This window comes from Culex quinquefasciatus, chromosome 2 (assembly GCF_015732765.1).
Source record: "Culex quinquefasciatus strain JHB chromosome 2, VPISU_Cqui_1.0_pri_paternal, whole genome shotgun sequence".
Taxonomy (NCBI): domain Eukaryota; kingdom Metazoa; phylum Arthropoda; class Insecta; order Diptera; family Culicidae; genus Culex; species Culex quinquefasciatus.
In genome coordinates this window covers 101,435,890-101,462,352 of record NC_051862.1, presented here as the reverse complement: position 1 = coordinate 101,462,352, position 26,463 = coordinate 101,435,890, and the positions used below count along the sequence as shown (strand labels likewise).

The following is a 26,463-nucleotide window of genomic DNA, read 5'->3' as shown; positions in this document are numbered from 1 at the left end:
GAAAGGTAGATAAAAAAGAAATAGCTGTAAATCCAGATTTTTTATACAAACTATTTAATGTAATTACCATTGCTTGTCCACAAGTCGTTGACGGAGGCGAGAGATTCGATCGGAGCAGCCGCCACTGGTGCTGGCTGAGCGCCAAACATGTCTGCAAAGGGATTGCCGAGTTGAAGAAGATCATCGGATGTTTTAATCGTGGCGCTTGGTGCAGGCTGAACATCGACACCAGCGAACAAATCGACTGCACTTGGAGTAGTAGTAGGTGAAGACAGAAATGGGTTGGTAATTGTTGCACTATTGCCACCGGCTATTGGCGATGACACTTTCGACTGAAATAAATGTAAAGTTTTGTAATGCCCATCTCTATCAATCTTTAAAAATCTTTATATACCTTGTACTGATTCATCGCTGCTTCCTCTTCGGCCAGTACCTGAGCTTTAAGGTTATCATCAATTGAACCGTTCGATGGGTTATCAAACTTAGTAGATGCGGCCGCGGTTCCAAAAGAAGAACTGGTAGAAGATAGGGCTGTGACTCCACTCTTTATGTTTCTTTGATTGCTATTAGGTGTTGCAATAGTAGGATACACATATTTAAAACCGGAAAAGCAATAGAGTATTGATTGATGGTGTGATTTGAGGATTTGTTTTTTATGGAGCCACAAAAGAAATTATATGAACAGAGCTTCACTTGTCGCAGTTCGCAATTCACAATTTTCAGTGCACAGTTATTCACATTTCAAAATGGCGTCTGTTTCGTCGTATTTTGGCTATAACTTTCGTTAAAAAGGTCCGATTTTTGCTCTCTTGGAAGATAAATGTGTGTTTTGATAAGCTCTACAAATGTCTAGAAGACGCTCGCTGCGACACAAGCCTGAGTTGATAAATTCAAATAACTCATTTTTTCATCAACAATTCAACCTAAATTACAAAAATGGCTCTAGAAACTTCCCGTTTGAAAATAGAGCTTTGTGCTCTTCAGCAAAGTTGCTCAGAATGGTGTTCCCTACAACTTTTCTGAAGACACCAAAGCGCTATCTCGTCATCCCGCCAAAATAAAAATTCTGAACCACCCTAAAATTTGGACCACCCTAATGTCCACCATACCAAAAGATGTCCCAAATACCAAAGCTCTAAATCTTAACGTGTGGCCGCTATCAATTTTGTCACGCTAGATTTCGGTTTCGGACCACTGTGCAGTGTAAGAACGGGCCTTGACCGATCTTATGCACTAGGTTCCCGACGAACACGCACTGCCCTTACACCTTTATCTCACCCTTGCTCTGAGTCAGTATGAGCAACACGCTAGAACACGCTTTGAGTGTTCGTGCCAGGCATGTACACTAGGGTGGGTCATTTTTTTTCGAAAGTGCTCGGATCCGGCTGAAATAAAATCCATCTTGTAGAGGGTACCCATAGGGACTCTCATACCAAATTTGAGCTCATTTGGTTTGTCGCTGGGGGGGTTAAAGTTTACATGGAAATTACTATGGAAAACGCGTACTTTGGCTTCAAACGCTCCTACAAGCTAAGCGACAAACTTTAGTCCACACTTAAGGGGGTGGTCCAAGGAACATTTTTCTCTAAGGGTTCATGGTCATCCGTTCAACCCTGAGCTTGCGCAAAGCCGAAACATCCGGCGACGCCGGAATTCTTCAAAATCTCAGTTTTAACGGTCAACGCATGGAATCATTGACCTTATCGAAGCGGTTAGCATCGGTTTACGTTGATAATATTTCTATTTGTAAGAAACATACTAAGATAGTATAGCTTTTTATTTTTTATTTTTTAGACCAAACAAAGTTATTTTACTAAAGTTTCATGATTGTATCACTTAAACTTCTACTGCATGCTTATCTTGGCCGCGTTGATGATATGGCTCTCATAGAAATCAATCACCAGCGCCGGTACGTGCAGGCGGACCATCCCGGACTGGGACAGTTCCACCTCGTCGACTCCCTTCCAACGAACCTGGAACGGCCGTTCGCCATCCTCTTCGGGCACTCCTTCCGACTTCTTCGCCACGTAACCTTTTCGAATCCGTTTTAGGCCCTAGTTCGTTTGGCCGGAATCACCGGAGGGCCCCCCATCTTCTTCGACCCGATCCATGTTCGCTTGTCGCAGCTGACCTGCTTCTCGCCCTCCTCGCGTGCAGATTTCTCCAGAAGACCCTGGCAGTTGAGATTTTTCTCCGGTTCCCAGGTGTTTTCGGGATCCTCGCAACGCTTCCACTTGATCTGAAACTGGACCTTTTAGCGCCGGGTTCTCTTCGCAACGACCCGCTCAACGACGAACTCGGGTTCGGAGGCCATGTTTATTTTCAAATTGCCTATTGCAAACCATTTTATTTTTCAAGAAAAAACACTTTGTTGGAAAAGCGCAAACCAAAAGGCAAACCCTCACATTAGCTTCCAAACAGTGAGTTGACGTTTGGCGTCGCGTTTTTTTGTTCAATCAAACGATGCTTCTGTCATAGTTTGTTGACCGTTAAAACTGAGATTTTGAAGAATTCCGGCGTCGCCGGATGTTTCGGCTTTGCGCAAGCTCAGGGTTGAACGGATGACCATGAACCCTTAGAGAAAAATGTTCCTTGGACCACCCACGGCACGGCTACCTAGTGTAAGTGTGGACTAAAGTTTATCGCTTAGCTTGTAGGAGCGTTTGAAGCTAAAGCACGCGTTTTCTATAGTAATTTCCATGTAAACTTTAACCCCCCAGCGACAAGCCAGTTTTCAACCAAATGAGCTCAAATTTGGTATGAGAGTCCCTATGGGTACCCTCTACAAGATGGACTTTATTTCAGCCGCTTTCGAAAAAAATGACCCACCCTAATGTACACCTTCTTTTCCGGTTACGCATTTTAACTCGGCCGGGGGTGGTACATTGAGTAGGGATTGATGTAAGTATAAGCGCCTAACCATTTATAGTGTGCCTATAAACATTTATTTAAACGAAAAATGTATTATTTATAGCTTGAATTCAAAATCTAACTGTTATTTACTGTGTATTGTTATTTACTGTGTATTGGTTCTCCTGAAATCTTTCCTAGTGTTGAGTCGTGTTTATATATTGCTATTTCTTTTGTCGCGGTGTTTTGTTACAATTTTTGGTCCTAAGCATGTTATAAAAGTTTACCAAAAGTACAATGATAATATTTGTGTTAATCCTTTAACCATTCCATAAATTGAGTAAGGGCTCAAACCTCACTTGTTTGAAAAAAAAGGTGAAGATTGAAAACAATAGACAGTAAAAAAGAATATACTTTATATAAAACCAAGAACCAATAGTAAGAGAATGATGATTGACCTTTCTTACAGGAAAGTTTTAAATTTGGTTTCGACCCGATTTACAAACTAACCCGATTTGGAACCAAGGTGACCTGTCAATGATTTTGACAAGTTGCAAGAGCTCCTCAAGAAGAAGAAAGTGAATTCTAGACCCACGACCGAAGAAGCGAATGATTTCACCGGGTCGCTCTTCGTGGTTTACCTGATGAACTGAAATCGGATGAGGTCAAGTACCTGCTGAAGAGGGATCTCAAGCTGGACGCGCTGGAGGTGCATGCCATCAAGCGGAAGGAAAAGTCCACCGTGGACGAAACTCCGTACATTGTAGTCTTCCCCAAGGGATACACCAATCTGAAGAAACTCTCTGCAATGAAAGTTGTGGCAAGCACTATCATCCGGTGGGAGGCCTACCGGAACAAGCGGCCAAACGTGACCCAGTGCAGGGACTGCTTGCAGCTGGGTCATGGAACCAGGAACTGTAACCTCAAGGGGAGGTGCAACAACTTTGGGGGTCCCCATAAGACGGACGAGTGCAAAGTCCAAGAAGCCGAGCCGAAGCGATGTGCCAACTGCTGTGTAGCCCACGAAGCCACGGACCGCAGCTGCCCCAAGCGTGCGGACTTCATCCAGAGGCGCCAGCAGGCGTCAAAACCGAAACCGCCGGCAAGGAAGGCGGAGAAGCAGAGTCCAGCAGTTCCGGCGTTCACGCCGGCGGAGTTCCCTCCGCTGCCGGGCACAGTCTTGGAAGTGAAGCCAAAAGATCGCCCTCGACCCGCAGGAAGCAGTCAAGTAAATACCGGCGCCGGCACCGGTGCTACCATCACGGCGGAAGGAGAGGAGGTGCTCTACAGTTCGACTGACTGTGGCACATTTTTAACGAGTACAGCGCCAGGTTCCAGACCTGCAAGACCCGCGTGGACCAATTGAGACTCGTCAGTTACATGCTCGGCAAATACGGCGGATAATAGAAATCTTTTTTTTAAATGTATTCTAAATTATTTTGAACCGTCCCTCGGTCCTAACCTGGTCATAGCACCTAAACGGACCTAATAAAAATAAGTTAAGAATAAAAAAAAAGAATTATGATTGAATTTTAAAGAATAAAATTCATGTGGTAGATGTAAAAACAGACAATAGTCAATAAATAAAGATTAAAAAACCGACTTATATTATAGTAATGATGTTTTTTAGGGCAGATAAAGAATCATTCAAATAAATAAATAAAGAAGAAAATCAAAAAAGATTAGGCAAATGATAAATAGACTTGGTATTACTAGTACATTAAGGAAAAGAATATTTTTAAGGAAAAAAAAACAAAATTTGTTACAGCAGTTACTGCCCCTGATCGCATAAATGTCCCATATGCATTTTCATCGTTTTTGATGCAGTTTGGTTCAAAATCGTGTGCTCTTTCAAAAGAGCCTATAACATCCAGTACTTTGTTCTAAAAATCAGGAGGAAATTCAGTTTTTTCGCGAAAACTGAACACGTATACTTATGTATGGGACAAACTTCAAATGCGTTTTTCTCAGCTTGCTGTTTTTGCATATGGGACATTTATGCGAACATGGGCAGAGTATCAATCGGTAAAAAAGAGTGGAAAATCTTTGAGAGATAAAAGAATGAAAACGATGGATATTAAAAAGAAGAATCAATGAAGAAGTGAGAATCAGTAGAGCAAAACAAAAATAGGAGATATAAAGAGAAGAGAAAACCCCGTTGTGCGATGTTTCAGGTCCTTTTTGATTTACTATTCAATATCTTGCTTTGAAATGTGAGTGACTGTTTGACCTGAATGTAAAAAATCAACATTTCATAAATAGTGTTTGGATATTTTTTTATTGGAAGCCGACCAATATTCTCATGCAACATTTTTAATCTCGGGAAAATGCTTTTTATTTCACTTTTACTTTGACAGTTGGAACTGTTTTGCAGGTATTTTTTTTTTCTGTTTGAGTATTAAGACACGGAATCCTGATTACAAGGACTATTGTATCGTGTTACCCATTTTTACTGTTATTAAGCATTGCCAGATCTATAAAACAGTTCCTATTGAGAGGAAAAGTGCTGTTCCATCCAGATGCTGTAAACTCCATTCCTTGTGCCTTGTGCGCTATGTATCGCTAGAACCGCGGTGACAATTTTGACAAAGGACTTTGTCTTAAAGCTTTCGAAAATGTAGCGTTACCGTCGCATGCCCTCGGCGTGACATTCTGTTTCTGTTGCGTGGATGCCGTGCCAACTATTTAAGCTAAAAGTTAGCCATCAGACTTTCATCAAAGACGGACCTTACGTTGGGAATTTTATTGCTCACACACACACACGCACACGTTGAAAGAAACAGGTGGTGCACAAACCTGAGGGAGGTCCAAGAAGATATTGACGGTTGCCATAACGGTCACCGGAATACCGAAATGATTGGGAACAATTTGGTAGGATATCGGCCACACCCGGAGTGGCCAGTGCCCTGAGGGAAGGTTCTATCGGGGACATTTATCGAACCATACGACTTGGGGCAATATGGGTATCAAAATTCATGGTTTTTGACACTGGTAATGAAAATGGCCATTTTGACCGGAGTGGCCATTGCCCCAGGGAAGGTTCTTCCGGGAGGACATTTACGGAACCATACAAATTTGGGCAATATGGGTATCCAAATTCATGGTTATGAAAATGGCCATTTTGGCAGGATTGGCCACACCCGGAGTGGCCATTGCCCTGAGGGAAGGTTCTACCGGGAGGACATTTACGGAACCATACGAATTGTGGCAATATGGGTATCAAAATCCATGGTTTTTGATACTGGTAATGAAAATGGCCATTTTGGCAGGATTGGCCACACCCGGAGTGGCCATTGCCCTGAGGGAAGGTTCTACCGGGAGGACATTTACGGAACCATACAAATTTGGGCAATATGGGTATCAAAATTCATGGTTTTTGGTACTGGTAATGAAAATGGCCATTTTGACAGGATTGGCCACACCCGGAGTGGCCATTGCCCTGAGGGAAGGTTCTACCGGGAGGACATTTACGGAACCATACAAATTTGGGCAATATGGGTATCAAAATCCATGGTTTTTGATACTGGTAATGAAAATGGCCATTTTGGCAGGATTGGCCACACCCGGAGTGGCCATTGCCCTGAGGGAAGGTTCTACCGGGAGGACATTTACGGAACCATACAAATTTGGGCAATATGGGTATCAAAATTCATGGTTTTTGGTACTGGTAATGAAAATGGCCATTTTGACAGGGTTGGCCACACTCGAAGTGGCCATTGCCCTGGTGAAGGTTCTCCCGGGAGGACATTTACGGAACCATACGAATTGTGGCAATATGGGTATCAAAATCCATGGTTTTTGATACTGGTAATGAAAATGGCCATTTTGGCAGGATTGGCCACACCCGGAGTGGCCATTGCCCTGAGGGAAGGTTCTACCGGGAGGACATTTACGGAACCATACAAATTTGGGCAATATGGGTATCAAAATTCATGGTTTTTGGTACTGGTAATGAAAATGGCCATTTTGACAGGGTTGGCCACACTCGGAGTGGCCATTGCCCTGGTGAAGGTTCTCCCGGGAGGACATTTACGGAACCATACAAATTTGGGCTATATGTGTATCAAAATTCATTTTCCGAACAATACTTGTTTTGGCAATTAACTTATTTCCACAGAGGTGCCAATAATTGCAAACATTAAATTAGAATTAATTATTAATGATTAAATAAATTGGCAAAGAATAAAAAAATACAAATAAAAATAGAATTACTTTTTAGAGTTTTGTACAAAGTTCTTTGTCATATTGGTCATGTAGAACATAATCACCTGCACCTTTTTTCGTGTCATTTTTCAAGCTCTTCCCAGCAGCTATTATTTGCCGCGCGGGGTCTTGTAAAGACAATTGTCTCTGATCTGGACAAAGCGACTGGACTGCAGTGCAATACCGATCGGCTGGGCATTATTTACATGCGAAGACACGAGGAAAGTATTTTGGGAAGAGGCGCAAAGGAATATCCCAAGATTGATCACATGCTAGAAGAGCACGTGAAGCAGCCGTTTTATACTCATACGGTTGCTGCTACCTCTGAACTTAAACCTAAGGCTGCCACCCTGAGAAGAACCCATGACTTTCCGCTTATGAGGCGAAACCCGTAACCATTCGGCCACAGGAGGTTGGCGTTGCAGGTAACCTTCTAAAACTCAAACGATATAACAATAGCTGGCCGCAAAAGGAGATAATCATTGTTATTGGTTTAGTTGACCCAAACGCACTTAATTGAAGAATGTGGTTTGGTTTTTGGTTTTGGCAATAATTCGCAATTCGCAATTTTCAGTGTAAGAACGGGCCTTGACCGATCTTATGCACCAGGTTCCCGACGAACACGCACTGCCCTTACACCTACATCTCACCCTTGCTCTGAGTCAGTACGAGCAGCACGCTAGAACACGCTTTGAGTGTTCGTGCCAGGCATGCACACCTTCTTTTCCGGTTACGCATTTTAACTCGGCCGGGGGTGGTACATTACGTAGGGTTTGATGTAAGTATAAGCGCCTAACCATTTAAAGTGTGCCTAACAACCTTCATTAAAGCAAAAACTGTTTTATTTTTAGTTTGAATTCAAAAACTAATGGTTATTTACTGTGTATTGTTTTCTCCTGAAATCTTCCCTATTGTTGAGTCTGTTTATCTGTTGCTATTTCTTTTGTCGCGGTGTTTTGTTACAATTTTTGGTCCTAAGCATGTTATAAAAGTTTACCAAAAATACAATAGTAATATTTGTGTTAATTTTTTGATCACTCCAAAAATTGAGTAAGGGCTCGAACCTCATTTGTTTGAAGAAAAGATTGAAAACAATGGACAGTGAAAGAAATATACTAGTTGAAGAATCAATAGTAAAAGAAAGATAGTAATTTTTGAAGTAGATAAAGAAATTAACAATAATTAATAAATAGAGGTAACAAACAAGCTTAGATTGTATTGAGGGCAATTTATAGGGCAGATGAAAAATTAGTCAAATAGATAAATAAAGAAAAGGCACATGATAAACAAAATTGACATCGCTGCCAAATTAAGGGAAAGCAGAATGTATGTTACAGCAGCATCAATTGGTAAAATAGAATGAAAAAAGCGTTGAGAAATAAGAGAATCAAATGAGTAAAATCGAAATCAAATGGAGGATAGTAAACAGAAGCCGCGTTACAAAATCAGTGAAACAAAATAAACAGAAGATAGGTGGTAGATGAAATGGAAAGAAGAGAAACCCCGTTGTGCGATGTTTCAGGTACATCCACAGCAGTTGACTCAACATACTGCGAATCAAAACAATACCGTCTACAATCACAAATTACTTCCCTTTCCCACATTGACGCGCCCCTTTCTTTTAGCCGTCTCGACTCTGACCCGCGGTGGTCAAAGGTTTACGATCCGTTTCCACAGGCCACCAGCTAGGTCATCATGAAAACCAAGCCAACGTGGAGGTAAGAAAATAGGACACTCGCAAGGAACCAGAGCTATACTGTTCTGATCAAGATAATTCGGATGATCTAACAGAACTACGGATGTAGTTAGTTACGCTCCTTCCAGGATGTTCCTTACGTGGACGTCAACCGAAGAGCACGCAACAAGGTCAGTGGTTTTGGCAATAATTTAACAAAATTCTGTTTTGTCAGAAAAAAAATGTTTTTAACTCTGTGCTGTATTGAATCCCATTTTTAATTATGGGACCATTTTTGGAAATCTCAAACCTTCCTCAATGTCCGGCAGGAGATCGACAATGCGACAAAATCTCGCTTACATTTTCAAAATGTTCTATGTACATAGGTAACCCATGGGGCATTGGTTGTTTCGAAAAAGTTATCTAATCAAACACTGCCCCAACGCGACATAAACAAACTAACTAACACCCCAGATTACCAAAATTCATTTTTCATGCGTAAACTTGCAGCACAGGAGCGAAAATATCTTCAAACTCGAAGAATTGAAATCGAAAAATCAAGCATCTCTCCTAATGTAAACATTTACTGACGTTTACAAACTCACATTGACCCAATTACATTGTTTTGCTCGAAAAAAACATCCGTCTGATGATTTGCTCCCGTTAGACCCCGGGGCAAATCCGAATTTTGTTTAGATTCAGATGAACACGGATAAACTCGAAGCTAAATTAACTCTCGCACAAGTACCGTGGATTACGGAAAACCTTGATATCTGATCGAGTGCAACGTGCCACGAAGCTGACCCTGTACAAGACACTGATTAGAACGATTGCCCTCTATGGCCACGAGACCTGGACGCTGCGGCAAGAGGACGAACGAGCCCTTGGAGTTTTCGAACGGAAGGTGCTGGGAACGATCTACGGTGGAGTACGTACAGCTCAGAACGCGTGGCGAAGGCGCATGAACCACGAACTGCACGCGCTGCTGGGAGAACCGACAATCGTCACCCTGGCGATAATCGAAAGGCTCAGGTGGGCCGGCCATGTCGCGAGGATGGACGAAGACCATCCTGTCAGGATGCTCTTTGACCGCGCGCGACCGGATGGCCGCACAGGCCGAAGAGCAGGAGCACAGCGTGCACGATGGGGTAATCAGATCGAGGCGGACCTAACTTGTTCAGAATTATTCATACTAAAAAACCAGAATATTTATATACTAAACTCAGACCGCTAAGATCTACAAGAACTAAAAGTTTTTTGATACCGCAACATTCGACTTTTTACTATAGTCAATCTTTCTTCGCAAGAGGGGTTGTGAATTGGAATCATAAATTGGAAGTATAAAAAATAGTCATTCTTATAAAAATTTCAAAGAAAACCGACTGTCAGAACTCGCCAGCGTAAATTAGAATTAGGATAAAGAGAAGCATAGCATTAAGGAATCGATTTATCGATATTGAATTTAATCCTGCATCTGCACACTTTGTAACAAATTAAAAGGCTAAGCCTTAAGTAACATTATTTGAATTAAATAAATAAATAATAAGAAAGATCTGCAACCTAGGAGACTGGCGAGCTGCAGCCCAGAACCGAGCAACATGGAACAACCTTCTTGATACAGCACGGGCACCGCGTATGGTGTTCTAAGCTGATTGGTATGGTATGGTATGGTATGTACAAGTACCGCGGTGGGCTTGACGCGAGTGCCAAATTAGCTTTGCAACGCAATAGAGCTATCTACGTGCGCATGTATTGCGTGTACGTACACGATGGATTTTTAGGTTAAAATTTGTTGTCGCCAGCAAAAACAAATGGTAAGCTAGTGTGCGTGAGATCGGGCTTAGATAACTCTATTAGGTCCCTGCGGTGGAGATGCCCTAAACAGAGGAACGTAAGAGGGCAATCCCCATTTCTCCGCTGTAGATTCAGAATTTTATTCTTGTTAAAACATTCATGCTCAAACTCAATCCAATTTAACGAATCATCTTTGCGGTTAAGACACCATCCATAAACCACGTGGGCACTTTTTTAGAAATCTCATACTTTCTACAAGTGACGAATGACCTCTCTAGGTTAAAGTCACGTTAATAAAAAAAACAACATCATACTTTCTACTGAAATTTACCAAAAACTTATTTTTAACGCAACCAACAAAATTTGCAAAAAAAAATAAGAATTTTAAAAATTTTAAGAATTTTATTTTTTTTTTAAATGTTTTTAAAAATTTAAAGTGTAAAATTAAACTTTTTGAAATCAATATTTTCAAAAATTTAAAATCAAGACTAACTTTTTGAAAGGGCCAAACATTCCATAGTACGCCCATTTGAAATGTTAATCTTGATTTTATTTTTTTGAAAATATTGTTTTCGAAAAGATCGGCAAATTTCAAGAATGTTTCATATTTGAACATTGTAAATCGGACCATTAGTTGCTGAGATATCGAAATTAGAAAATTGTGGTTTGTTTGGGTAAGACATCAATTTTCCTGTGTTTAAACCTTTGCATGGCAATATCTCAGCAACTAAGGGTCGCATCAACAAAGTAAAAAAAGCTAAATATAGAGAATTTTCTCAGCTTTTCAAAAATATTTTTTTCAAATGTGGACAAACATGGGCACTAATTTAAAAAAAAGAATAACTGCGACTATTTTCACAAAAGTTACCTAAAAATTGCTATAACTTGAAAACGGTGCACTTTATCAAAATTTCACTTAAGTACTTTTTGATTGCAAATTCGCTTGTACTTCGAAAAATAAATTTGAAAAATTTTTGCGACCAATATTTCGATTTTTTGAAAAAATCTGTATTGATTCAAAAAATTATAACTCGATCAAAGATTTTTTGTAAAAATAAAGTAAGTAAATCTTTCATTGTTCCTGAGAGGAACACCCGTGAAAAGTATCGGGGCCTGCATTTACAAAGCGGATTCAGTGACTAATCAACATGATGTTAACATATTGAGGTTAATGTTTACATTCCATGCACTGTCTTCATAAGGTGTCTTTATAAGGTCCAGTTTGTGACGATACACTACCTTCCCTTTATTATGCAATCGGATCCAGAAGGGAATAGATTACCAGTTGTGTTGGTCCGAGACGGGATTTGAACCCCGATCTACCGCTTACGAGGCGGAAGCGGATTTTTTGCCCATTCTGGAAACTTCTGAAAAGTTGGCATTTGATGTCCTCTAAAACATATCAGAAAATAAAAAAATAGTGTTTTTTTTTTTTGCAAATGAAGTTTTAGTGGCAAAAAGTGAAATTAAAAATCACAAAAAAATTTTACCGTGTATAATTTTTTAACCTATAACTTTGCCGAAGATACCGAATCGATTAAAAAATGCCTTCAAAAGATACAGATTTTTGGATTTTCACATAAATCATTTTTGTATGGACAGCTACCAAATTTGTATGGAAAATTATATGAACAAACTAATGATGCAAAATGGCTTCTCTGGGCATACCGAAGGCACCAAAAAAGTTTAAGCCGGATTAAAAAGTACAAAAAATAAAATAAAAGAAAAAAGACCGATTCCGTAGCGAACTGCTCTTTTACAAAAAGGGTGTTCTGCTTGCGTTGTAACGTCACGGAAATTCACAATGCTTTTCGGGGATGTGGCATTTTCGGGGAAATGATTCTCGATGAATCCCGATGGATTCGGGGATAAGGGATAAAACCGAAAAATGGTTCCTGGCCACCGGATTTATTTAGGGTTTCCGGAGGTGGTTTTGAGGTGTTTTTTTGCTGATGCATAAAAACACGATATTTTGTTTTTTTACAGTTAATACTTCACTTGAGTCAAATACGGAGTTTATAAATCTTTTAAAGTATGTAAAAGTTGTTTTTAGAATCCTGAAGCTTTGTAGAATGCACTCACTATATGTTTTCAAGTTTATATTTTTTTCCACTGATATACTAGCCCAGTGAATGTATCAACTGCTATGAAATGAAATGAAAAACGCCCTTACTTCGAATAAAAAAAACCATTCGATCGTCCCAAAAAAAACATGTTCACGTGATTCTGGGGATCTTCTGGAGTGTGCTTTTCTATGAATGAAGAATGTGCAAGCACTTTCTTGCATTTTTGTTGGCTTGTTTTATTCTGCACTAGAGTACGTGACTTTCCGATCAGAAACAGTTCGAGCCAACCAAATATCGCGCAAGTAAGTATAGCTACTTGGCATCGAATTGTGGTGCAGGTTTAAATGACGCCCTCTGTAGAAATAATATTTTTGTTATCGTTTCAAGCTTACTTTGCTGACTGGGTAGGAGTATTCGCAGCAGAACCTTTTCTTCCTTCCAGTGTTGCCAAATGTTGCTCGAGAGCATCGAGGAGAGAACTCGGCGCTTTTGTCAAATCTGGTAAATCACCTTTGTCAATGCCAACATTCTGAAAAAGCAAAACAATACAAATGAGTGGTGAGCTTTGTATATTTTGTGTTCAAACCAACCTCAGCAACTTTCAGAAACTCTCCAACGCGGTCCATGCGAGTTAGAAACTTCTTGTACAAATCCAGAGCGTCCCGGCACTGTTTCTTATTCATGTCAAAATATTTCTCTAGCAAGTTGATTATGCCGTCATTGTAGCAGGCAAACAACCGAATTAAATCTCTGAATAGTAACATGAAACACATGTTGATAACGCCTATAATTGAGAAATATGTTTACATTTTGTTTGGTTTATTTAAAATAATTCTATACCATTTGTTAAATCGTTCGCTGTACAGTCAAATTCAAGCAGCGAGTCCAGTTGTGCTTGCAGAACCGGCAAAGTTTTCAGAAGTTTCTCAGCAGTCATAACGCGAAGTGAACCCTCTTCTTTTCCGCGTTTCAGCTTACAGAAATCAAATGCACAAGTACGATAAGAGAGCGCCTTTTCATTTAAATATTTTGCATATCTTCTTATGAAGGGAGACATGTCATATCCTGAGATAGTAAAGCAAAGTATTATTCAACTTCCAGGAATTAAAGGAAAGCACAAGGCAAAGTTATTTTTCTAATATTATCAAATTTTAACTTACCAATCCTTGCCCCAACAGCACCTTTAAAATAAGAAAATTACATTTAAGTAAAATGTATGCCATTAAAGTAAAATGTTTGCTATTTACACAACGAATACAAGTGGTTCCGAGCCATTAAACTACAAACATTACAGAATTAGCCCAAGTATTTTACCTTGTACTCCTCCCTTGTCAAGAAAACTATTCAGTTGAAAAGAAGAATTGCTCGATGCTAAGTACTGAATGAATCTCTGTAAAAAAATAATAAATGTTAAAAGCAACTCGTAACAAAAATATAATCATTCGTTGGGAGATGTATTACCTCATTGCCGTAGGCCAATATATGATGTGTTGTAATCAGACCCTTGTAAACGACAACCCAATTCGTATTTTGCGTTCTCTCCAAAAGCAGATTAGCCAAATGCGGAATTGAAACGTTGGGCTCATTGGTGCAGTGGACCAAATCTGTAAAGAAAATGATGATGCATTAATGTGATTTTTATGGCTTTTAATTAAAAAAACGTTTTTGAATCCACCGGTGGTTGATGCCTTCCTCACATTTTTTTTGGTAAAATCAAAAAAACAACCTACAAATGTTCTCTAAACCGAGGGGCGCGACAATAGTAAGGAATTAAATAAATTAATTAATTAATTGCCAAAATTAATTAACGATGAATTTATTTAGTTTACGATCAAAACATCGCCACCTCTTTTTACAGCACATTGGTAAGACCGTTTGACATCGCGTTTGTTTTTGTTGTGTTGGGTAGAACTGCCGCAAACAAAAAGTTAAACAGAAGAACGGTGGCGCTGGAGATCAGAAAAAGTAGCTGATACAGAAGATGCTGCTGGCCAGAGAATCTGTCATCGCCCAGCAACTGGAGGCTAAGATAAACAACAACCTTCACGCAAATGCGCAGGCGCACGAGAACTTGCTCGAACTCTTGCGACGAACTCGAGTGGTGGTACTGGGGGTCAAGGGTACTGATTGCTCAAAATCAATCACTCCATTTGCGAGCGCAAATAGCAGGCGACGCGATACTGCCCTGATGAATTCCTACCGTTTGTCACATTCAATCCATTCGCTCCCGAACACTCTCTTTTCAACTCTCCTTCTCTCTCTGATCGGCTCAGTCTCCGAACGGCTCAGGCAGGCCGAACGTCGCCGATCACTCTGAACTGAACACATTTTTTCTCTGATGCGCTGCGTTATACTCATTGATTCGGGTTGCCTAAAATCAATGTTATCAATTAAATTGTGCATTTATTTTGATTTCACCATACAAAGAAACTTCCACAAAGAAAAAAATCAAATTGATGGCAAACTGAGGGCGTGAAGACAAAAAGACTGCCGCGCTGGCATTTTGTGAGAGTGGCTCTTCGCTGAGTATGTTAGTGTGTGAGTGTCGTCGAGCGGCGGAGTAGGCAAATATTTTCACGATGTATTTGTTCGCTGAGTGAACAGTTCGGGCCACTCGCTGGATGGATGCGAGACTCATTCGCTTATGAATGCTAGCGGGTTGGAATAGGTGACGAATGGATAGGCGATGAGTGAGTGGTTTCTATTCATTGAGCCGAAAATCAGGACCCTTGCTGGAGGTGGCGGAAGTGGTGCCCAGAGTCATGACGGTCACGGTGTGGTTGGTGGAGAGCATCACGGAGGGCCGCACCACCATTATCAGGCGTTGCGAGTCGGAGAGGTCAGGGTCTCGGGCACGGACCCGGCGGATCACATGGCGTTGCCGGAGCGTTTATGCTCGAGAACAAACCGCTGTATGTATGATGAGTTAGTGGTTAGGTAGAGTTTCGCGAGCTACATTTTTTTTTGTTTCTCCTCTCAGGTGCCTCGAAGGCACCAGGTTACCGTGGAGCTGCCGTATCATCGCCGGTTAGCTCCAAAGCATCGTGCAACTAGATGACACCACTTTCGGGAAGTTTGCATCTTAGTCTGCAGAAGCAGCAGTAGCAACAACCGCAGCTCAGTCTCAACTCATTGGAGGACCTCCATTGAGTAGCAGTGGCCATATGCAGCCACAGGTGTGACAACAACAACACTAGCAGCAATCTCAGTTCGGGCCGTACCTGTCGCCAAACGAGCAAAACGTCATCATACCTCCACAGCAGTCGGGTACACGTTCGAGCGGGCTAGCCGTACAACACCTCGGATCTGCTCAATCCGTGACATCTTTTGACTCCGTGAAGACCACTATCACCGGTACGACCATGAAACCCGGCGGTCCAGCAACATTTGTTAGACAGTTAGGGCATCTCCACCGCAGAGATCTAATTGCGTGGCAAACCTATCGGTTGGATCCCCAGTTTAAGCTTTGCTCCGTAGCTAATACACGTTTTCGCACCGCTGGGAGCTAATTTGGCTACCGAATAAAGCCCACCGCGGGGATCTAATTTATTCATTTTCAAATTCTAGCCGTTTTGTTGATCGAAATCAATAAAACTATATTCTAGCATGATAGAACATGCTTCCAATTGCATTATATGTCCAAATTGTTTGCTTACATCAATAAAATATCATTTTCAAATTTTTGAAAGAGTTCACCCGATTTGTTCCCGACATGTTTGAACCCCAACTTTCGCACCGCGGGTAGCAAAGCTATAGCTAAATTAGCCTTCGAGTTCATTCAGCGAAGAAAAAGTTAATCGGGGATCCGTCGAGTAGCCAAGATAGGTGCTCGAGAAGTCCCCGAGCTGCCGGTGGCTAATTTTTTCAGCGATTTTTTGAATTATTTGTATTTGTTTTGGTTGAAGTTGCATTTATTTTGAATATCAAATTTGAATGAATATTAAAGAAATCAGTAAATTAGATCAAAACGATTTTATTAAATTGAAAAGTTGTGGAATTTATATATTTTTTTGTATTTTTTAAATAAAAAATAATCAACCACATATATTAATATAAAAAAATCATCACCGAAAATTTAAACATGAATGCCCAAAATTTAATAATAACTAAACTGATTTGAACATTTTAAATTATGTATAAAATATATATCAAGCGAAACAATGTAATTGGTCCAATGTGAGTTTGTAAACAAAGGGTGTATCTTGCTCACGTCAGTGAGGAGTAAGAAAAAATTACGAATACGTTTATTTTTATTATTATTTTTTTCCAAAAATCAAAACCATCCACATTAACGACCCCCGGGTCTTTTGTGGTCTCTATTGCAAGTTTCTGCTCGAACCTAGGAGTCCGCCGGCTTGAATGGGGAGAGCACCCAAACCTCTTTCTACTCCAAGGAACCTTCTACCCCAGTGTTTGAACTGACGACCTTCGGATTGCGAGTCCAACCGCCGCCAGCGATTCCACCGGAGTAGGCTTGGTTTGGTGTGTTGTTTGTACTTATGGCATGGAGACGACTCCTAAACCTGGAATGACTTAACGGCCTAACAACCAAGGCCGGGACCGACATTTTACTTCCTCATCCGATGGAAGGTTGCAGCAGATGGGAATCCAACCCAGAATCATCCGCTTACAAAGCGGACAGCGTAACCATCCGGCCACGCACTGGCACATTTTTTTCCATTTCATTTAAAAATATTTTGAATGGTTGTAACGTAAAGGCTGATACGCAGATCCGAAGGAACGCAAAACTCCATATAAAAAAAAACGCCCAAGAAACGGTCAGGGAAAGGGTCACGAAAAGATTTTTCTTAAGTGGTACGCAGCATAAACGAAAAGTGGCGTTTGACGTTTCTTCACGCGGTGCTTGTTTGCAATATGTTCTGATGAAAAAATCGAAGAATTGGAATTTTCCTTTTTAATAATCTTGTATTCGATATAATAATATTTAAAATCCCCGCCAAATCTCAAAATGCAGAATTTTGAAATTAAAAGGACAGATATAGATTTTTGGTCGAAATGGAGTAGAAGCATAGACTAATAAAAGACTACTCACTGGGCTCTGAACCATGACTCAAACTTTTTATGACCCCTCGGCACGGCCGGTTCACTGTCAAATATGACAGATCAAAATGTCAAGAACTGGCTCCACTGTCGATTTTCTGACGTTTCTTATTTTTTGTTTTTGTTTTGATTTGTTAATCTAAACAAACACACACATTCGCACAGGGGAAGGGCCATGAACGTTAGGTTTCACCCTAAGTCACCGATGGAACGTATGTCCATCGGTTCCGGGTTGGTCAGCAGCTGTCGCATCCGGTCATGTGACGTCGACTACCTGACGCACAAGGAATGAAGCTAGTGAGAGTAACCTTTACGTAAGGCATTCTGAACTTTCCGGAACAACTCCGGGTCCGGTTCTGGGGTTCCATGTACCGGGATGGCGCACGTGACTTTTCGGAGGAATCGAATCGAGTTTCATCGATCGGTGCCTAGGAGGTAATCAGCCGTCCCAAGAGGCGACCCTCCTGCAAGGCGTCATCCGATAGATGGCAAGGTGACCATTTCCTTGAACATGTCAATAGTAGTAGCTCTAAATAGTTAATTGGGTACTAAAGCCCTATGTCAATTTTTATGTACAACGGTAAAAAACACGATTAAAAACCATTTCTGATAACTTTTTTTCATTTCAATGCAAAACAACATTTTTTCGATGAATCAACTATGGTCCCCTTGGAACGAGCTGTCAAGTAGGAGCTTTTCTGTCAAGAAGGACCGCGAGGTTAATTTTTCAAAATTGATTTAAAAATCCATTTTAAACTCTTTGTGGTCATACAAAGGGTCATTGTACTCAGAAAAATAAGCTTTATCGCTGTAAACAATAATATCAGCAATCTAAGCTTCATTTTAGGACCCAATTCCTCCTCCTCCTCCCAATTCTCAGTCAGAAATCGGCGCCACAGACGTGGACACATCATGGGAGAAGAGTTGGCAATTGTCCACTCGCCATACAAAAGTGACTCCCCTACACTCAACCCCCGGTGGTTGGTCACTTTTTTGTTTGACACTTTTTTAGTTTGTACCCCGTTGGTTGGTCAAAGTCAAACTAAAAAGTGACGAACTGTCACTTTTTACACGGCACTCACGCATACTATCAAAACAAACGTTTCGGAGTGTGTGTGAACTCCGTGTAAAAGGGGTGTCAAACTAAAAAGTGACCCCGTTCGTTTGACAACAGTTGGTGTCAAACCATCGGGGTTTGAGTGTACTACCTGGAATTCGGTGCTTTTGGTGCTTTTCCAATATACTCTGCGAACACATTGACCAAAAGCTTTATTTAATATATTTTCACAAAATAAGTATTCTAAACCTTTAGTAAGCTGACGACTTGGCGGCGGTAGTCACTGCTTGGGAGTTCTCCTCGCGGATGCCGTCCTCCTCGGTGGCGGCCCTGTTTTTGACAAACTTGCCATCTTTGGAGTAGATTTCAGCTCCGATGCAGTAGATCATGAAGTTTTCCTTGATTTATTCTAGCCCAGATCGTTGATCCACTTCTTGGAGGTCTTGGTGAAGGTCTTCTTTTTGCTCACGTGCCAGCATTGCCGTCAAAAAGCTCGTCTCTTTGTCCAACCAGGCGACCATGGGCAATCCGGACAGCAGCTCTGATGCGTTCAGCTAATTCCGGCACAGCTGCAACTTCCGCCAGGACATGTATTTAAGAAAGTGACAAAATTTAGTGTGCACAGCAACTTTTCAGTTCTTTTTGGGGTCCGCAACTGGCACATGGAACCCCGGGGGAAGGCGGGAGTGCGGTTTAATCGAACGTAATCAAACCGATCTGTGCCGGGGTACGACTCAGCAGTCCCAAGAAGCAAACCCATTTGCAAGGCGTCGCCCGTTTCTTAGATAGGTGGTCAACTAAAGATCTTCAGGTTTGTGGTATGGACACTAAGTGAAATCTACTTTTACTAAGGAATTTCTATCCGGTGCTTAAACAAAATCCTCTACGAACACGACCAAAATCCATATACATATTCTTTATGTAAACTAATGTCAAAATCGTAAACAATGACTTTTAAAACCCGCCGTTTGACATCCATGATTTTTAAAACCCGCCAAACAAATCGCAGCACACTGGGAGTTGCTGGGGAAATGGTCTTGTCAGAAATTTTCTGTTTTCATTTGAAATGGCAGTATTTTCCGGAGTTCTGTTTTTAATTAGGCTTAATTGAGCCGAAAGCAAGCTACGGAGTTCTGGATTCGCCAATCCCGTAGATTTGATCAATCCGATGGTCCGGCCAGATAAAGAAACGCATTTTGTGGATCCGGAAGTTCAGCAAATTGGACAGAAATTGTCGCTTTGATCGCTTATGTTGGACCATGGAGTGAAAACTCAACGAAATGATCTTTTGTGTTCTAATGTGAAACTGAAGCTGATTATGAATTATGTTTTATCTTGTTATGTTTATTTATTTTTGAAGTGAAATATACATGTTTTAGTATGGGTGGGGCTGGTTTTGAGAGTGCGTGATTGTATTCGAAATTCTTTATTGCGGCTATCAGGACATATTTAAATTTTATTTTGCACGTTATTTTGAACTCATATATTTAGTAATAAATTTAAAAAGAAGATCTGGAGGACTTTAAAAAAAATCATTTTACGGACTATTTCGACAACCGATTTTCCACCAGACGCTTACGTAAAATTTACAAAAAAGTATGTTGCCCGGTCGGCCGAGTCGTTGACCAACGAGTCAGCCAAAACCACCAGACTTAGCTATGCAAATTGTCGGTTTTTTACCGGGCATTCGTAAAAGTCATGTAGCAACTAAACTCTGACCAGAAAAGCCGTATTTTTTGGTTTCTTTTGAGAATATGTAAATGGTTCAAGCCTCTAGCAAAAAAAAAAAAAAAAACTCATGTTGGCACTGTAATAATCTTCCATCGGTTCAAGAAGTTTAACAATTTAACAGTCCAGAACCACAGAATGTATTTACTCAACGAGTCAAGTCATCGGATTTACAAAATCTACGGTATCGGGAACTCAGTAATTAATTTGGCCACTTATTTCCGATTCAATCAAAGCATATTTCCAAAATCACTTCCTTTTCAATCGTAAACAGAAAATTAATGACAAGGACGTTTTCGCTGTAACCCAGTTTGCTAAGATTTGTTTGGCGGGTTTTAAAATCCCAACGTGTCAAACGGCGGGATATAAAATTCATTGTTTATGTTTTTGACATTAGTTTACGTGAAGAATTTTATGTATTTTTACGTCATACACATCACGCTTCTCCTTAGTGTGGATTCTAGTTGATTGTTGATCTTTGTACGATGGTTGTACTCCTTCTGAACTGCACGGGCCACGTTCAGCGCCACACGGAACGGATGTCTGGGACCGATACAAATCGACCTTTCGCAGAAACTTGAGCATCTTGCGGAGCAGCTTCTTGATGTGTCAACGGTTAATCATCCCCCTGAAGCTCTTTCTGTTTAAACACGAACACGCCACCGGCTGTTCGAGGTGTTCTTTAACCCAGTTGACCTTGCCCGATTGAATCTGCTAAAAAAAAGTAATTCAATTTAGATTTGTTATAAGAATCAGAACCAAATCCAACTTACGACTGACTCCGCTTCTGCAACTGCGTCTCCAATCTGTCGATGCTGTCCATCTGGGGTAAATCCGTTCCTTCACCTTCAACACGAGATGCTTCGGTTTGGGTGCCTAACGATTCTTGCAGCTGTCGGCTGATGTGACGTACCTGCACGTAGGTACTCTTCTTTGATTCGATATATACGGTGCCGGATTGGAACATCAGATTCTGTTTTCACCTTCTCCGCTAACTTGCTCAATAATGCTGCAATCGATGCTAATCCGCCGACTTAGTTTTCCCAGGGACACAGCAGTGTCATGAAAGCGAACGACGGCTTTTGAAATAAGGGACCCAACTGAAGACTGGTTACTGCAAAATACTTACAGCAAATTAATTAAAACTTACAATTTCCAGCATTTTCTAATATTTATGACAAAATACACCGGCCAACTGAGGTGCGGAATAAAAACAAAAACAAAATTTGCGCTCGCAAACAAGCACAAAGGAGAATTGAAAAAAACGCAGTGCTGCCAAGCAAATCTTCTAGACGGGGGGCAAGCCGATGCGGTACATCGCGGTTCACACGGTTCACAGCTCATAAGTCATACTTTTTTGAAAAATTTGTTCGGAGTGTTTAGTCTTTAATTAGTCTATGGTAGAAGTCAGCCCAAAGTTCCCACAAGTTTGCTCTTCCGACGCCATTTTAAAGTTTGGGTGAAATAAAATTGTCTTAAGCTATTTTCGCACTGCTGACATTTGTAAATAGCGAATGTCCAAGCTATAAAATCCATAGGAAAATCTTATGAACTTTGTTGCCAAGTCTTATAAAAAAACGTTACTTAACCCACCCTCAGGTGGTTGATGCCTTTCTCACATTTAGAGGATTATGCTATCCAAAATAGATACAAAAGGGTGGATCTTTCAGTGTTCTATCAATTTGATTTATTATTCATACCATCTGATTGGGTAATTCAAGGCACTTATGTGCTTATAACTTTTGATAGGGTTTTCAGATCTTCAATCTTTTGAACTCGTTGAAAAGGTCTTTTGAAAACCTTTCTAACAATGTATAACATGACGGGGTTTCATACAAAAACCACCCTTTTTACAATCTTCCGGACTTTTGTTAAAATCGTTATTTTAGCATAACTTTCGAAGTACTTAACTAAACTTTATAATTTTCAATAGCGACTAATGGGACCCCAAGATGGATCAAATGAGACCAAAACGGTCCAAATCGGTTCAGCCACTGCCGAGATAATACAGTGCAAATTTTTTTTGATCAACATCCCACCACACACACAGACATTTGCTCGTTTTTCGAGTGATTTTATAGCCTTTCCTCACCCAAGTAACCAGAAGCACTAAATCAAAACTCTAAATCCACTCTAAATAAACTTTCACGATGCTATGACACTTTAAATAGTCTTTCCCAATGTTTCGAAACATTTGTAGCTTGAAACATTATTATCTACTGTATAATGACATATAGAACAGCCAATTAAAGTTTCAAAGCATTTAGCTCAATAATGTTTCAAAGCATTAATTGTAAGCTTTATAAATCAATGTAAAGTAAGCTTATAAAGTTACATCATACTTTGACATTTCTTCAAATGTTTCAAAACACTAACTCAACATTAGTGAGAGCAAAGAAAGTTTGGCAGTATTTGGTGGTATTTTTGTTGATGCAGGAAAAATCGTTTGGAGGAGGTCCAGGTTTTGCTCGGACGAGATCGTGTTCGGAGTGGCATACGTATACGCCAGTTTCAACGATACCTTCGTCCACGTTACGGATCTTTTGGGCAAGTAACTATCTGGCGGAGCACCGGCGGCATGAAGGTCAAGGCTGATCGTGACGAGGCTCGCCCTACGCTGCTATGTGGCCGCTTTGTACGTAGGCGGAAAGTGCAAGTCCCTCGGAATCACCTCGCTGCACATAGGGACGTGGCGTTACATCGTGCTGCCATCTGGTTTTTTTAAGTGCAAGAGTGGAAAAGTGCTGAGTCATCGTCTAAAAATAGACGGCTTCCTATCTCGCCCAGCAAAATGAAGTCGATAAAGTAGTCGGTTTCGATGAGAAAAAGTGGAAAACGTGGTCCCTGTTTTGCGTACGGACAACGGGACGGAGTACAAAAACAAGGGTTTCGAGAAGCTCCTGAGTCAGCTGGGGATTCGCCACCAGACCACCGTTGAGTACACACCCGAGCAAAACGGTCTAGCGGAGAGGGCCAACCGGACGATCGTCGAGAAGGCACGTTGCTTGCTATTCGAGGCCAACTTGCCGAAGACGTTTTGGGCGGAAGCAGCTGCTGTTGCCGTGTATTTGATCAACCGATCTCCGTGCACGGGGATTCAGACGACACCAGAAGAAGCCTGGACTGGTCGTAAACCGGATCTGTCCAATTTGCGAGTGTTTGGGACGACAACGATGGCCCATGTCCCGAAACAGAAGCGGCGCAAATGGGATCCGAAGGCGGTTGAATGTATCCTGATCGGGTACGACGAGGAGACGAAGGGCTATCGTCTCTACAACGTGAAATCGAAGCAGATCTTCATGAGCCGGGACGTGACTTTCCTCGATGAAGGATTGGCGGATTGCGACGGAAGGACAACTCTCAAAGCTACCAACGGGCCACAGTCGACGTACGTGAGGTTGGATTTTGAAGAACTTGTTCAAGAACCAGAACCTGTTCGAGAGCCGGAACCTGCTCAAGAACCGGAACCTGCTCAAGAACCCGAGCAAGTGGAAGAAGAGGAGGCATCCGATACAAGTTCGGACGAGTTCGAGGATGCTGATGACTCCGTGACACTTCCTGCGCTCCCGCCGCGACAATCTTCACATCCGCCCCAGTCACAGGCGTTGAGGCGCAGCGGTAGGGAGCGCGCAATCCCTGGCAAGTATAAAGATTTCAATGTCCAGTGCAATGGTAAGCGCTCTTCGCGTGTTTCAGATGCCCCGATGATGGACGGATCGTCCACTTCAGCTGCCCGACGAGAGAATGCTGCCAGCACTGCACCCCGTCGTCATCAAATCAAAGACCAGTTGACGACGTTTTCCAACATGGGTTGATGCTCAACGATAGGGGGTGCCCACCCCACGGCAAGTATTCCCATGTTGATGTCCACGATGGCGATACTGGTTCCAATTGTTCACAGCGCAATCTCGATGACCCGTGTACGCACCAAGAAGCGTTGACACGTGACGATTCCGACCGCTGGAGACGTGCGATGCAGGAGGAGTACGATGCTCTCATCAGCAACGGGACCTGGGAGATGACTGAACTACCAGCTGATCGGAAGGCGATTCGATGCAAATGGGTCTACAAGACGAAGGTGGACGCTGACGGCAAGGTGGATCGATACAAGGCAAGGCTGGTGATCAAAGGGTACTCTCAGCGAAAGGGGTGGATTATGAAGAAACGTATTCCCCGTGGTTCGTCATAGTTCCCTACGGTACCTCTTTGCGCTCGCTGCCAGGATGAATCTCCAGATCGACCAGATGGATGCCATCACCGCGTTCCTCCAAGGTGAGCTGACCGAGGAAATCTATATGGAACAGCCGCCCTGTTTTGACGACCAAGACAAGACGAAGGTTTGCCGACTCAAGAAGGCACTCTATGGCTTGAAGCAGTCCAGCCGCGTGTGGAACCTCAAGCTGGATGCTGCGTTGAAGAAGTTTGGTCTCACTTGTGCCGACTACGACCCGTGCGTATACTACAAGGTCGTCGGAGAGAAGGTTCTGTTTCTTGCGCTGTACGTGGATGACTTGCTGATCTTCAGCAACTGCAAGCGCTGGAGGAAGGAGGTCAAGGATCAACTTTGTGGTGAATTTCGGATGAAGAATATTGGCCCAGCTAAGCACGTCTTGGGCATTCGTGTTTCAAGGACCAAGGACTCCGTTTCACTGGACCAAGAGGCGTACGTTGAGTCTGTGTTGGCTCGTTTCCAGATGTCCAACTGCAAGCCGGTTGCCACACCGATGAACGCCGCCGAAAATCTGACCAAGTCGATGGAACCAACCGATCCTGAAGAAGCCAAGCGGATGGCGAACGTACCCTACAAGGAGGCAGTGGGCTGCCTGATGTATCTGGGACAGTGCACCCGTCCAGATATATGCCACGCCGTGAACGTTCTGTGCCGCTTCAACGACAACCCCGGAGACAAGCACTGGAACGCCGTCAAACACCTGATGCGGTACCTGCGAGGGACATCGAAGTTCAAGTTGACGTATCGGAAGGACGGTAACGCAGACATCAAGGGGTACACGGATGCTGATTGGGCCGCAGACTGCGAGGGCCGGTAGTCTGTAACGGGATACGTTTTCATCGCGCAAGGTGGAGCTATTTCGTGGTGCAGCAAACGACAACAAACCGTGGCGTTGTCAACCTGCGAGGCGGAGTACATGGCCTTGTCTGCCACAGTACAAGAAGCTTTGTGGTGGAAACGTCTACGCGCCCGGATCGAGAAGAATGAGGAGATCGTCATCTACTGCGACAACCAGAGCGCCATAGCCGTTTCGAAGAACGGTGGTTTCCACTCCAGAACGAAACACATTGACATTCGTCACCACTTTATACGGGACACACTAGATCGTGGCGATGTCGAGATTACCTATATCAACACCGAAGTGCAGGTAGCCGATGGATTGACCAAGCCTTTACAGAAGCAGAAACTGGAGTTACATCGCGCTGCTATGGGACTTCAAGATCACTGATTGAGGAGGAGTAATGAAGATCGAAGTAATCAATGACAATCGGTGATCATTAACTTTAAGTTTTCCGTTCAATAAAACTTCATTCCACATTTAACTTTCCCCACAACCAGTCGTGTTTTCCCTCGCTCTCTCTAGAAATATCTTGTAAAGGTTTGAAGTGTATTGATTAATAAATATGTACTTTGTTTTAACCTGGCTAGTGTATTCTTTTTTCATGCAACTAACTGAAGGAAGACTCTATCGACAAAAATCATACGTGTAAACATATTTCAGGACGTGCGAGACGGTTGGCGAAGGGCATCTAGGTGAAACATCTCTGAACATCAAATCAACACGCAGTTTAGAATCTCGAATGAAGCACAACACAGCAAAAAAACGGAAACAAGCTTTCAAAAACCGTCATCCCAGCGTGAAAAGCACTGCGCGCAAAGCATTTTTTTCTATTTAAAATACTGTCGGTAAGGTAGTATTTTGACGTTTTACCGCGGTATAACTCTATATCAACTCTACCCGTCGTCACTCAATTTTGCTTCCATGCGTATAAAGTGAATATAACGTTTTGAGACTCTG

At 42.0% G+C, this 26,463-nt stretch overlaps 1 protein-coding gene across 3 annotated transcripts in view; it reads right to left on the bottom strand.

The window, feature by feature from the left end:
- The window catches only part of LOC6045493 (phosphatidylinositol-binding clathrin assembly protein LAP), a 47,852-nt gene that overhangs the window by 8,479 nt on the left and 12,910 nt on the right, over nucleotides 1-26,463 (bottom strand). For 2 of the 3 annotated variants that reach the window (XM_038254252.1, XM_038254254.1), the window contains exons 2-9: nucleotides 14,050-14,192; nucleotides 13,903-13,978; nucleotides 13,749-13,769; nucleotides 13,429-13,653; nucleotides 13,179-13,372; nucleotides 12,981-13,117; nucleotides 395-563; nucleotides 68-332 (exon numbers count right to left, since the gene is read on the bottom strand). In XM_038254252.1, the coding sequence (XP_038110180.1) occupies nucleotides 68-332; nucleotides 395-563; nucleotides 12,981-13,117; nucleotides 13,179-13,372; nucleotides 13,429-13,653; nucleotides 13,749-13,769; nucleotides 13,903-13,978; nucleotides 14,050-14,192 (1,230 nt within the window). The remainder of the gene's footprint in view (nucleotides 1-67; nucleotides 333-394; nucleotides 564-12,980; nucleotides 13,118-13,178; nucleotides 13,373-13,428; nucleotides 13,654-13,748; nucleotides 13,770-13,902; nucleotides 13,979-14,049; nucleotides 14,193-26,463) is intronic. The other variant, XM_038254253.1, reaches the window with a different exon arrangement.